The 13,557-nt window shown below is 50.3% G+C and overlaps 1 protein-coding gene across 7 annotated transcripts in view; it reads left to right on the forward strand.

The window, feature by feature from the left end:
- Positions 1–2,415: 2,415 nt before the first annotated feature.
- CCDC85A (coiled-coil domain containing 85A) overlaps positions 2,416–13,557 on the forward strand; it is a 167,288-nt gene continuing 156,146 nt past the window's right edge. For all 7 annotated transcript variants that reach the window (XM_037047959.1, XM_037047961.1, XM_037047960.1 and 4 more), the window contains exons 1-2: positions 2,416–2,693; positions 12,502–13,465. In XM_037047959.1, the coding sequence (XP_036903854.1) occupies positions 2,439–2,693; positions 12,502–13,465 (1,219 nt within the window). In that variant the 5' untranslated portion in view covers positions 2,416–2,438. The remainder of the gene's footprint in view (positions 2,694–12,501; positions 13,466–13,557) is intronic.

The following is a 13,557-nucleotide window of genomic DNA, read 5'->3' on the forward strand; positions in this document are numbered from 1 at the left end:
TGACTCGTATTTTCCCTTCCTGTGCCAAAAGTGGTTTTAGGAATTGGGTTGAGGAGAACCTCTGTGTGCGTGAGAGAAGGGAGGTGTCGGAGGAATACTGCACTGGACAGGGTTAAACAGGGAAGGGAGACTTTATTCTACACGATTGCAATGGGAGGGAGGCAGAGAGGGAGGAGGAGAGAGAAAAGGGGAAAGAGAGAGACACTGAATTTATCTCCATTGACATAAAAAGGTGGTGGTGGTGGGGGGTGCTTATGCCCTGAGATGAGCTATTGGGAAAGTACTGGAGGACTTTGGGAGTGGGAGGAGGAGTTGGTCAGTCTGTTCAGGCCACTGGTGTTTGCTAATCAGCACTCACTGAAGTTAGGCTTCTACACTCCCAGACTGGGGTATAGTGGCTCTGTCTTCCTTGGTGGTTCCATTTCCAAGGGATGGCTTCCCTGTCCTTAAGAAACATGCCTGGGTGGTAAAACTTGCCAAGAGCTGGGAGATTTACATCTCAAGCGCAGAGAAATAATTTACAGTGGAAAGTTTTCTAAAGTAAATGATCTAAGTAAAGGGTGGTCAGGGACCTATGGGCACCAAGAAACCTGTCTAAAGTTTAGTCAGGCCGAGGGGAACTTTAAGGTCAGAGGGCAGCACCACTTTTCCTTGCTCTGCAGGAAGCCAGGTCTCAGAAGTTTTCAACTGATCATCTCTCACCAGGGGGCAGCTTAATCAGGGGACACACAGGGGGGAGCTGGTGGACCACTGCAACCTGGTTTCATGAAGCTCCACATGGGTAAATCCTTGCAGTTTCCTGACTCTTTGTCCATCCTGGAGAAGTCAGCATTCACCTAAATGACATGCCCAGGACCAAATGCATCCAGTTCTTCAGGATTCCATGAGACTTCACAAGAGGGTAGAATGGGGAGGGTGGAAGAGACTTTTGCAGTCCAAAGATAGAACCCAGGGGCACAGCACACCCCCTTTCAGAAATTACCACCATAAAAAGCAGAACAAGTAAGTCCAGCAGCCTGCAGCACAGAGAAAAATGGAAGTGTCCTTGGCTGGCATTTCGGCTTGCCTGAGGGGTAGTGCTGTACTCAGAGGGGAGGTGACCTGACCTTAAAATCCAGGCGTCAGGAAGTAGGAGAAGGTATTCTATTTTTCCTTTAAGGCTTTGATGGTTTTCATTTAAAAATTTAAAAGATCCATTTCCTTCCCCTGAAGCTTCTTAGCAAAGTAGTGGGTTTTTAGAAAAGACAAAGATGGGGCAGGCTGGTCCCCAAAGATCAGTCCTTGAAGCTTCTCTTTCCCCTTTGCAGAGCATTAGGATTTTTTCAACATTCCTTTCCTGACATCACCCCACCCCATTTTCCCCCCACCGATCTTTTCTTTCATTCTCCAAAGTTCAAACAGACGGTTACCCCTCAGGTCCTGCTATCCATCTCTCCCGAATCCCACTGCTTCCAAATATCAAGCTTCTCTCATTTTGGTCGGCAGCTGTTTCCCCTGCCTGGTGAGCAACCTGGTGTGCGGAGGAGGGAGCTTCTTTGGCCACACGGTGGCGGACTCGAGCCTCCCAAAGCCCGACACGCTTCTCCCCCTACCAGCCCCACCCGCGTCCCAGGAGCTAGCCGCGCCCCCGACCTTCCCCGGCGGGATAGCGGGGAGCGCGCCTCCGGAGCCCGGGAGGCTGTGGAGCTGTCGCCCCTTCCAGCCGGCGCTGGGGGTGCGGCTGACTGCCGGCGGCCCCGGCTCCAGGCTCCTCCTCTTGCCGGTCCAGCCTCTACCTGCCCCCCTCCCGGCCCATTTTCCCGTGGCGCGGCTCAGAAAATCCAAGGCTTCCCCCAGCAGCCTGTGAGCGGCAGCGGGCGCAGCGAAGGACACAGGAGGAGCGCAGCCCGCCCCCCGGCCCCGCCAAGCCTTTGGGCAGCAGCAGGGGCGTTGCTAGAGCAGCCCTGGAGGCGCCCTGCACGACTAAGAGAGGAGAGAAGCCGCGGGCTGAAACTGGGCAAGGGGGAGGAAAGCGCGCGCTTGTGTGTGCCAGAGTGTGGGGGAGACAGTCTGGAATTAGGGCGGGGAAGAGGGCAAAGGAACCGGGGTGCGGCCCCTTCGGCACTCCCCTCTGCGCCTCCGCCGGTCCCCGATCTCCCGCCGCCGCGCCAGCTTCTTAGCGCCCCTCGCCATGGACTTGAGGGGAGTTGAGATGCGCCTCGGCAGCAGCGCGCGGGTGGCTGCCCGGCCCGGGGGATACGCGGGCGCGCGCGCCGGGATGGCGAGGTAGGATGGCTGCCCAGCGCGACCCTTGTCGCCCCAACCCAGCGGCCCCCGGGCGGTGCCGCTGACTCGCCAGAGCGCACGGGGGTGTGGGCGGAGGCGGCCCCGCCGCGCCCGCGCCTTTGGGTGTCGCTTTGCCTCTTCCACCCACTTGCACCTGCCACCCCACGGATATCATGTCGAAGGCGGCCGGAAGCGGAGCGGCGGCGGCGGAAAGTTGTCCCCCAGCCTCTGCTGGCGCGTCCGCGGCCGTGGAGGACCTGTCCAAAGTGTCGGACGAGGAACTGCTGCAGTGGAGCAAGGAGGAGCTGATCCGTAGCTTGCGGCGCGCCGAGGCCGAGAAGGTGAGCGCGATGCTGGACCACAGCAACCTCATCCGCGAGGTGAACCGCCGCCTGCAGCTACACCTCGGCGAGATCCGTGGGCTCAAGGTGAGCGCGGGTCGGGTCGGGGACTGGAGACTGGGCTCCGCGGATCGGGAGCGGGGTGTCCCAGGGAGGTGGGGCCAGGCTAACTTTCCCTCCCTCGGTCAACAGGTGATCCTTCCCATTTCCCAGGTCGGCTTCCCCGTTCCCCATCCCCTGCCCTTTGGAAACTTTTCCAGACTTCGGAGGCTTTTGGTTCCCTTCTCCCTTCCCTTGAAGGAAGCCCAGCATCGAACTCTGTGGCGTGGGGTGCGGACGCCTAGCACTCTGGAAGGCTGGGAGGAGGTGATGGGCACGCAGAAGCTTTAATTTCCCAGGGATCCAGGAAAATCAGTGTTTTGGGTTATAGTGCTGGGATACATATCGGCAGGGGAAAAAAGGCAAGCGAGGGAGCGAGTCCAGGGCATCTCCAGTGCGAGTCCAGAGAGAGTCGGGGATCGGGGATACGAAAAGGCTGCTCTGGCTCCACGTCTTCTTCTGCGGGCCGGGCAGAGGCGAGGACGGGGTGCTAGTTCCCGGGAGAGGGGCCGGCGGGGCGTCCAGGGAGAGGCCACGGGCGCCACCTTCGGAGCTGGCAGGTATCACCCGGCGCAGACGAGGTGAAGCTCTGTTACGTTTTCTACTTTTTCTTGTGCTTTCCTTCTCCCTGAATTCGGATGGCGTAATCTGGGTTACCCGCGCCCCCTCCTCTCCCCTCCGCAATAACCCCGTTTGATTTTAATTTCATCTAGAAAAGGGGTGTAACTAAAGGACTCAGTATGGGGAGCACAGGGTTTTGAAGGTTACCCCAAGTGTCAGTTCGTGGTGCTTGTTTTTTGAGCCAGCCCTCCTGCTTTGCTACTAGGGAAAAGAAAAAAAATACCCTCTCTTCCCCAGCCCCAATCCCTCAACTTTCTTTTCTCCTTGGAGAGCTGTGCGCGTGCCTGCAGTGTGCCCGCCCTGCCAGGCTGCTCTGCTACTCTCCCCGTGGCAGGGAACCGCCCTGCGGGCGTGCACCACAAACTTCCTCTCCTCACTGCGTGCGCTGGTGCCTCCTGGTATTCCTTCCTCTCATTGTTCTGCTTTTGTTTATAGGAAGCCAGACACAAACGAAATCACTGCAAGGACCTTGGGGAGCAAATTCCTACAGGCACACGGTGTTCTTATTCCCCTTTCCACTCCCACCCGCTTCTCAGGCTGTGGACACTTTCTTCATTGCCTCCGCTCTCCAGCGCTGGGGTTCTGGGGCTGAGATGAGTGGGCCAAGCAGAATGTCAGATGCTCACCTGGGTGGCGATGGCAGCAATGGACTGTCATATTGTCCCCAGAGTGGGTGCAATTAGGGAGATCTCACCTTGGAAAAATCCTCAGGCTTACTCTTTCCTTTGGCTTCATTCATTACTAACGGATAATTTATTAAGGACGGGACTCTTGTGGGATTAGACAGACTACTGTAGTGGGAAGATCATCTCAGAGGTGAGTTTGTATCTAGAATTCTCATTTGCCAGGAGGATGAGCTTGGGTAATTAATTTCTCAGAGCCTCATTTTACTTGTCAATACAATGCAATGATAATGACCATCTCCAGACATCAAAAATACAACTAAACTACAGGACAACCATGATTCAGAACAGCCTGAAATCTAGCTGAATGGAAGTCCTACAACTAAGGATATAAAGGAGAAGTCACATCGGGACAGGTAGAAGGGGTGTAGCCTGGGAACTGGCTGGTCCCATACTGACACCTGAGAGAGAAAAATCAGGAAGGATATCTCCGCTGCAGATGTCCACCCTGAGGAGCAAGGGTTCCCAGTTCCCCACACCAAGCTCCCGAGCCTAGGGTTCCAGTGCCAGGAAGAGAAGTCCCCATAACTTCTGACTGCAAAAACCCAGTAGGGATTGTGGCTGAGTGATACTGAATGCCAGGCATTCCTGTTAAAGGGCCTGCACATGGACTACTTGGATTCACTCCCTCTGAGTTCCCATGCTGCGATAGCAGCTTGCAAGGCACCAGAAGCATATGGGGAGGAACTGAAATGTTTGTCATCAGGGTGAGAGTTGGAAGAATAGCTTTCTCCCAGGCAGACGTGATGGCAGAGGCCATTGTTCCTTTTCTGAGCCCTTGTACCACAGAAGTGGCAGGCTTCTGAATCTGGGTGCCATATCTGAATCTCCCTCAACCTGTTTATCACTGTTCGCTGCCTTTGTGATTTCTTCCAACAACTTTTGGTCCCACCCAAGCTGCTTTTAGTGGATTTTGCAAAAATAATGGCCTGTCTTCTCTCATCTTTCATACTTTACTGAGATTTCCCAAACAAGCAGCATCTGGCTTCGTTGTGCCCTGTACTACTTGCTAAGGGGCCTCAGGCTTGGCACTAGTGGTAGCTGGCATTGGTTCACAGCTTGGCCTTTCCTGGGCAGCAGCAAACCTAGCACAAATAGCAGCCATCTGCAGATCACTTTGTAGTTCATGCCAGTGGCCCTAGGAAGAACACAGGCAGTGACCTTGGCCTGTACCTCCTTGGAGGCCTCAGAGACAGTGCACCCAGTGGACAACTTCAAACCATATCAAAGCACCACCCAACCACCTCTACAAGTAACACACTCAAGGGGCAGACTCAGTGGGCACCCAAGCCCCACTGAAGTAAGTCCTACTCTGGGATGGGCCCCTGCAGGGCTAACTGTGGTCACAGCCAGTCCTTATAGCCGAATGGCCTGGGGGTAAATCCCTCCCACTGAAGTGCCAATAGCAATTAGGGGTCTACTACAACAGGAGGGGAGTGCACCTGGAATGCTCAGCTGGGATGAATGGGGAGACTGTGCCCCTGGACCCTATTGGATACCTACTAAGTTAGCCTACTCTACCAAGCCTTGGAGACATAGCAGCTCTACCTAATACATAGAAACAAGCACAGGGAAACTGCCAAAATGAGGAGACAAAGAAATATGGCCCAAATTAAAGAATAGAACAGAACCAGAAAAATGAAACCTAAACAAAATGGAAACAAGCAATCTACTAGATGCAGAGTTCAAAACACTGGTTATAAAGATGCTTACTGAACTTAGGGGAAGATAGATGAACTCAGAGAGAACTTCAAAAGTATAAAATAGGACATGGAAACCATAAAAACAGAACCAGTTTGAAATGAAGAATACATTAGCTGAAATGAATAATTTGAGGGAATAATTTAGAGGGAACCAACATCAGAGTAGATGAAGCTGAGAATCAAATCAGTGGTTTGGAATATAAGGAAGCAACAAAACAAAACACAAGACTTAATCATTACAGCAAAAACAAAAAAACAATATAAAAATAAGGGTTGTGTAAAAAGCCTCAGGGACGCCTGACTCCAAGTGCACCAACATTCATTCACATCATAGGGTTGCCTGAAGGAGAAGAGAAACAGCAAGAAATTGAAATCCTATTAAAAAAAATTATGATGGGCAACTTTCCTAACCTGATGAAGGAATTGGATATACTAGCCCAGGAAGTGCAGAGAATCTCAAACAAGATGAACCCAAAGAGGCCCACACCAAGACACATAACTAAAAATGCACAAGGTTAAAGACAGAGAGAGAATCTTAAAAGCAGCAAGAGAAAAGCAGTTAGTTACCTACAAGGGAGCTCTCACAAGATTATCAGTTGATTTCTCAACAGGAACTTTGTAGGCCAGAAAAGATGGGCCAGAAATATTCAAAGTGATGAAAAGCAAGGACCTGCAACCAAGATTACACAACGAAGCTATCATTGAGAATTAAAGGACAGATACAGAGCTGCCCAGACAAGAAAAAGCTAAAGGAGTTCATCATCACCAAACTCTAACATAAAATATTAGTGTCTTCTTTAAGAAGACAACTATAAAAAGATTGAAACTATGAACAATAAAGTGGCAATAAATACATATTTATCAACAATTGAATCTAAAAAACCAAAATGAATGAACAAGCAGGACAGAAACAGACTCAGATACAGAGAACATTTTGACAGTTGCCAGATGCAAGGGGGTGTGGGGGATGGGTTAAAACGGCGAAGGGATTAAGAACTACAAATTGGTTGTTACAGGATAGTCATGGGGATGTGGGATACAACAGAGGGAATACATTAAAAAAATATTCTAATACCTACGTACGGTGTCAGATGGGTGTGAGATTTAGCAGGATGATCACTTAGTAAGTCATGCAACGTCCAATCACTGGGCTGCACCCTGAAACTAATATACTATTGTGTATGTCAACTGTAACTGGAAAATCAAAAGTGATTTTTTAAAAATAACTATCTCCCTAGGGGTTGGGAAAATAAGTTATGACAATGTAGGGGAAGGTTTAACACTGAACTTGATTTCAAAAAATGGTAATTTGTCTCACCAGGAGGGGACACAGCTCCAGGATCTGGGTTTAATAGGCAAAGTTGAAATAAAGTATCATTTGTAACCCTCCCATTTAATCTTCTTCTATGTTTTGAACTGTAAGGTGACTTGCAAGAGTTCAATTCATTAGTTAATAGTATGGAGCATTGATATAACAGTTTGGAACCACTTGGAAGTTCTCTTAGCTTTTGTGGATTGGCTGCATGTGTGAGTCAGTATGTGAGCAGTGGGGGCCTGGTCTTGGTTCTACTAGCCTCACGTAGAGACATACCTATCGGGCCAGTTCAGGAAGGGTGGTCACATCCCAAGTAGGGGTGCCTCCTAGTGGTCTGGCTTTGTGACCTGGTTTAAAAAGACTTGGCAGCCCACCTCCTTATCAGGTTCAGAAACGATGGGGTCTGATTAGTTTCGGAAACAGCCTCTACTCTTCCCAGCATCCCTGGACAGCTGCAAGGTGGTATCTCCAGGACCTCTAACCCACCTCCCAGGGGGCTGTACCAAATCTCAGCTGGGATGCCAGTCTGCCTTCTCCTCAGCATCCCTGGACACCACAGTGATCTGTAGATCTGTAAATGTGGTTGGCTGAGTAGTTCTGGAAGGAAGGGATTCTTCTTTCCTCTGATGATTTGGGATTCTCAGTTGGGGACTGTAAATATAGGATAATTAAGGCCATAACACTTTTTTCTTTTTTATGCCCTTTGTCTTTGAAATTGAAGGTAAATGTTTTCAAGACTACTGGGTGGTACTGTCGCCGTAGACCTGGGGAGATGGGAGCATCAGTTCTTTTCTTTTTTAAAAAAATATTTTATTCATTTATTTTTAGAGAGAGGGGATGGGAAGGAGAAAGAGTGGGAGAGAAACATCAATGTGTGGTTGCCTCTTATGTGTCCCCACTGGGGACCTGGCCTGCAGCCCAGGCATGTGCCCTGACTGGGAATCTAACCGGTGATCCTTTGCTTCGCAGGCCCGCACTCAATCCACTGAACTACACCAGCCAGGGCTAGTTCTTTTCTTTTGAGGCATCTGTGACTCTGTCCAGTCACTGGTTGACTTGTTTGTGTTTAAACGTTTAGGAGGTAGTGCATTGTGAGGTGGTGGAAAGACACAGGGTTGGGCAAACTGTTGACCTCTTTGAGCCTCAGTTTTCTCATCTGCTACGTGGGAATATTAATTCCACGTGAGGTATGATGAGGATTAAATGATATGTAGCTGAAGTAACACCACTGATCTTAAATGGCTCTCTCAAGGTCATACAGATATAAATGGCCAAACAGGCTGACTTTCCCTTCCTTTGGCTAGCTCACATTTTCTGGATAGAATGTGGTCCTGAAAGGGGTGGAGAAAGGAGATTAGAGTTTGGATGTTGTAAGGAACTGGCCTGTGAGGACCAGTGGACCGTGAGGACCGTGTTAGTGCGCTGCTGACCACATACCAACACTCCGGCTGCTCTGACCTGGATTTGTAGGAGGTGGGGGTGGGTTTGGGGGAACTGGGTCTCTGCAGCATATTAATTTTCCTCCTTGCTCCCCAACACACCAATGTTCCATCCTGCAATAATGAAAAAGGACGAAACAATTCTTTAGCCAGAGATACAGTACTTGAGAGTCTTATGAAAATAAAATTTGGGGTTGTGTGCTATGAGATGATTTAATCTTTTACAAGGCCACTTTAAACAGCAGGGTAACATCTGATGGCTTGCGGCAATGTTAAAAGGGCACTGAGTGTTTTGGGGAAGAAAGCCCAAGTTCTGATGTGGCAGATTTGAAGAAGCTGGTTCACAAGTTTATTATTATCAGGCTGGTTGCTTAGCTGTTCATCAGGAGGCAAAAGAAATAGCTCAAAATTGGAAAGTAAATAATATTCCCAAGAAAATTAATAGTAGGAAGGAGGAAGCTGGGATAAAGGAAAGTGAATGGACCCATACCCATCCTTTTCTCCCCCAACCAGAACGCTGAGACGTGTTTGTTTCACTCCATTTGGAAAGGGGATTAACTCCTTGAAGCCCATAGTGCCACAAGTCCTGCTTGCTTCCCAGTTCTGGAGAAACCGGGGACAGTTGTAGGACAGTCAGAGGGAAGTGATTTCAGATGGACATTTAATTAGATGAAGAAGAACATATTTGAATTCTCTATGAAATGCCAGGACTGAACTAAACGAACAATTTTTGAAGCTTAGAAAGATTAATTACGTTTAGTATTATTTTCTCAGAATACTCACGGCTTCTGATTTCCCCTAAAGCATCAGTGTCAAGGGATAATTTATTTTGTTATTATTGTAGACTGCAACATAGCAGGACTTGCTGCAAATAATAATAAGAAATCCCTTCTCGGTAGCTAGAGCTGTATTCTGTTGTGACCACAAGCCTAGGGCTTTAAAGGGTTGGTCAATCTGTAAACACGTATTAGATGTTCACCCTATACAAAGCACCATGCCAGTGGGTCAGATATGCAAGAAGGACATTGGGATGTACTCTGCCCTTCAGAAGCTATCTGCATTAGAAAAGAAAAAAACGATGCCCAATGAGTGCCCTAGCTAATATGTCTTACAGGCAGTTATCAGAGAATGGAAAAATTACTTATTCATTCATTCATTCATTCACTCACTCACGCCTGGTGCTGCTGTAATCCAGGTGTCGTTCAAGGGTTGGGGGAATCTTCTCAGAGGAATTTCTCCTCTAATAAATTCATATAAGAGAAAAGACAGTATTTTTTAGCTGGAAAACTAGACAAAATCAGGGTTCCAGATTAGCTGACATAGAGGAAGCTAAAGGTGGAAAGGCAGGAGGAAGCCCTTCTGGCCTGGCCATGGGTTTATTCACTTTTCTCTGGCAAAGGGGAGGTGACCTGTGTTGATGTGCAGGAGAGATGTGTCCTGCAGGGAGTGTTTTTGATCCGTCTGGCCCGGAGAGCTTGGATTGGAGGGGGCGGGGTGCAGACCGAGGGGCAGAGGAAGACCAGGGAGGCCAGGTGAGAGGCTTTTGGAAATGCCTCAGAAAGTGGCAAGGGGAAACGAAGGGAATAGGTGGGCATTGGAGACAAGGAGGCAGGCGTTGGTAATGGCAAGAGTCAGCACTGGAGTTGAACCCTGGGCTGCATAGATGCCCTTCTTCCTCAGGCCTGAGACTCACTCTCGTCTTTGGTCTCCTGACTGTTACCAGGTGCGGGGTGTGGTTGGCAGATGTTCTCTGGTTCACTTTTCTAGTCCATAGCAGGGGAAGTATTGGAATCAATCTGAGTTTAAGAGAATTACGTCCCCTCTCCTGGGACCTCTGGTTCTGGATTGGATGAGAGTCCCAGCCGGAGGTTTTCAGGGTTTGTAGAGCAGGGGGATCTTTGGTAGCAGCCTCTGTTTCACCCCCACCAAACCATGGTGCTTCAAGAGCAAGTTACCCTTCTACTATATGTGTGAATGGAGACTAAATGGGGACTTCCCAATTAGACTGTAAAATATCTCGGTTTCAGGTATCTACGGTGGGGGTGCCTTGTTCTGGATACACAGAGGGGAAAGCATAGATGGGGCATCTCCACCCTCATGACTTGTCTGATGAGGATGGAGACAGGACTAATAGCTACACTCAAACATATCACTCAATCGCATGTGACTGCAAACTGTAGTAAGTGCAGCAGAGCTGAAGTCTAAGGGGTAATGGTAGCGCATAGAAGGGGACTTCCTGCAGATTGGCGGTAGTGTTCAGCGGTGGCTTCTGTGGCGGGGCAACAAAGTAAGCCCTGGAGGTGGTGTGGAAGGTTGGGGGAAGGCATTCCAAGTGAAAGGGGAAGGGCTTATCCCACGAGGTCTCGAAACAAGGCCAGTGTTGAGGTCCAGTGCATGTTGGGAAGGGCATGCTCGCACCTTGCCTGACTCCATGTGTGCAGACCACCATCATCGCCCTCTGCCTGGACCAGCCCAGTTGCCTCCTGCCTGGTCTTTGGGCCTCCACCCTATTCCGTCTCCCACTCCCCTAGCCATCCCCCTCCCACCAAGCCAGTCTCTTTTTCACACAAAACTACGGTGTGAAAAGGAATCATATCAGGTCACGCCTCTGTCCTCTGCTTGCTAGCAATCCAAAGTCCTTCCCGTGGCTGACAAGGCCCTGTGTTACCTTGCCCCAGACACCTCTCTGACCTCTTTCCCAGCTCTGTCCTCCTTGCTCACCTTACTTTCTGCAAGCTGACCTCACTGCATCTTAGCCACATTTGTCCCAGGGCTTTTAGACTTGACCTTCTCTCTGCCTGGTATCATCTCTCAAATGTTTGCTCCTTTGCTGAAATGTTTTTCCTCTCTGCAAACTTGCCGTCTATAAAAATAAATAAATAAATAAATAAATTGGTATTCTTTAACCGGCTTTGGTGTCTTCCCACCACTTTTTACTACGTGACATTACATTCTGTATTTGCTCTTTGCCAGTCATTCTTACCGGAATGAAAGCTGTAGGAAGTCGAGGTCTTTGCTGCATCCCCTGGTATATTTCTAGCATCTGGACTGGCACCTGGAACCTAAGAGGTGCTTACTAAATATCTGTGAATGAACCATGGCTCACCATTCATGTTGGAGAAGTAGGCCAGGCCAGTGGAGTGAAAGCCTTGTGAGACTTGAAAGATTTTGCACTTTATCCTAAAGGCAGTGAGAAGCTATTATGGGTTTTAAGCATGGGTGTGATGAGATGAGATAAATTTTGGAGTTAGATTTCAGAAGATTCAGTTGGCTCAGAAGTAGAAAGCAAGAGAGAAGTTTCTTATAAGGAGCAACAGGATGGGCAAGGTGGCATTTGCTGCTGAGAGGTGCGATTTGGGGAGGAGACTTTGAATAATACCCAAGAGCATTGCTGCTTTTCCTGTGAGACGCTGGGGAGAGGTGCAGGGGGTGTGGCAAGTGGGGGCTGGATGTGCGGGACTGAAAGGGCACTAGAGGGCGATTGTGCTGTTCCCTGGGGGAACTTGGGCTGTTTACCCACGTCATGGGCTGGAAACAGGCAGTGCTCAGTTCGTGCAGGTGACAGGCCTGTTAGCTCCAAGCTTTTACTTATGTCACAAGCAGCCATCTTCCTTCCTTGTAGGTGGGACCAGGGAGCATTTTTGTTTGTTTGTTTGTTTTTTCCTGATTTCCTGTTAATTAACAGGCTGCTCCCTGAATACTAGAATACTGAATGAAGGACCTTCGACAAGACAAAGTTTGCAAGGTCCAGTTTTCTCTTCTGTAAAAGAACCATAATGATCATTATCCCCTAAGTGTTTTGGTGAAAATTAAACAGGATAATACACATAAAGCATTAGGCAGGGAGCATAACCAATACCCATTATTTTTATTTTTGTGGGTAGCTACAAACCTGAAGCTTGCTCTCACCTTCTCCTCCCCTCCCCTAACAGTACAGAGAATTCACCAATTCTGAGCTCCTTGGCTTGAGGGAGTCTAAGCCTGAGGAAGCCTCCGATGTGCACCTCTCTTGAATGGCTGTTTCTCTCTTTCCAGGATATCAACCAGAAACTCCAGGAGGACAACCAGGAGCTGAGGGACCTCTGCTGTTTCTTGGATGACGACCGGCAGAAAGGCAAGAGGGTGTCCCGGGAGTGGCAGAGACTGGGCCGCTTCACCGCAGGGGTAATGCACAAGGAAGTGGCCTTGTACCTGCAGAAGCTGAAGGAGCTGGAGGTGAAGCAGGAGGAGGTGGTGAAGGAGAACATGGAGCTCAAGGAGCTGTGCGTGCTGCTGGATGAGGAGAAGGGCGCAGGCTGCGCGGGCAGCCGCTGCTCCATCGATAGCCAGGCCAGCCTCTGCCAGCTCACTGCCTCCTCGGCGCCCTGCGTGCGCGACGTGGGCGACGGCAGCAGCACCTCCAGCACGGGCAGCACCGACAGCCCCGACCACCACAAGCACCACGTGAGCAGTGGCAGCCCTGAGCACCTGCAGAAGCCGCGGGCGGAGGGCAGCCCTGAGCATGCCAAGCACAGGAGCACTAGTCCAGAGCATCTACAGAAACCCAGGGCCTCCGGGACCCCCGATCACCCCAAAGCACTCAAAGGACCCAGCCCTGAGCACCACAAACCCATGTGCAAGGGCAGCCCTGAACAGCAGAGGCACCCACACCCAGGGAGCAGCCCTGAAACGCTGCCCAAGCACATGCTGAGCGGGAGCCCGGAGCACTTCCAGAAGCACAGACCTGGGGGCAGCCCCGAGCATGCCAGGCACAGTGGAGGGAGCCCTGAGCATCTTCAGAAGCATGCCCTCAGTGGGAGCCTGGAGCATCTCCCCAGAGCCAGGGGCACCAGCCCTGAGCACCTCAAACAGCATTATGGGGGCAGCCCAGATCACAAACACGTGGGCGGAGGCGGTGGAGGAGGAGGCAGCGGAGGAGGCAGCAGGGAGGGGACCTTGCGGAGGCAGGCGCAAGAGGACGCATCCCCCCATCACCGGAATGTCTACAGTGGCATGAACGGTGGGTCAGTACGTGCCGGGGAAACGCTTTGGCTGGGCCAGCTTGGTAAAGAGTTCTGAGTGATAAAGGGCGGTCCAGCCACTGGAGAAAGT

This window comes from Sturnira hondurensis, unplaced genomic scaffold, assembly GCF_014824575.4.
Source record: "Sturnira hondurensis isolate 20B ecotype Veracruz unplaced genomic scaffold, ASM1482457v3 Scaffold0006413, whole genome shotgun sequence".
In the NCBI taxonomy this organism is placed as follows: domain Eukaryota; kingdom Metazoa; phylum Chordata; class Mammalia; order Chiroptera; family Phyllostomidae; genus Sturnira; species Sturnira hondurensis.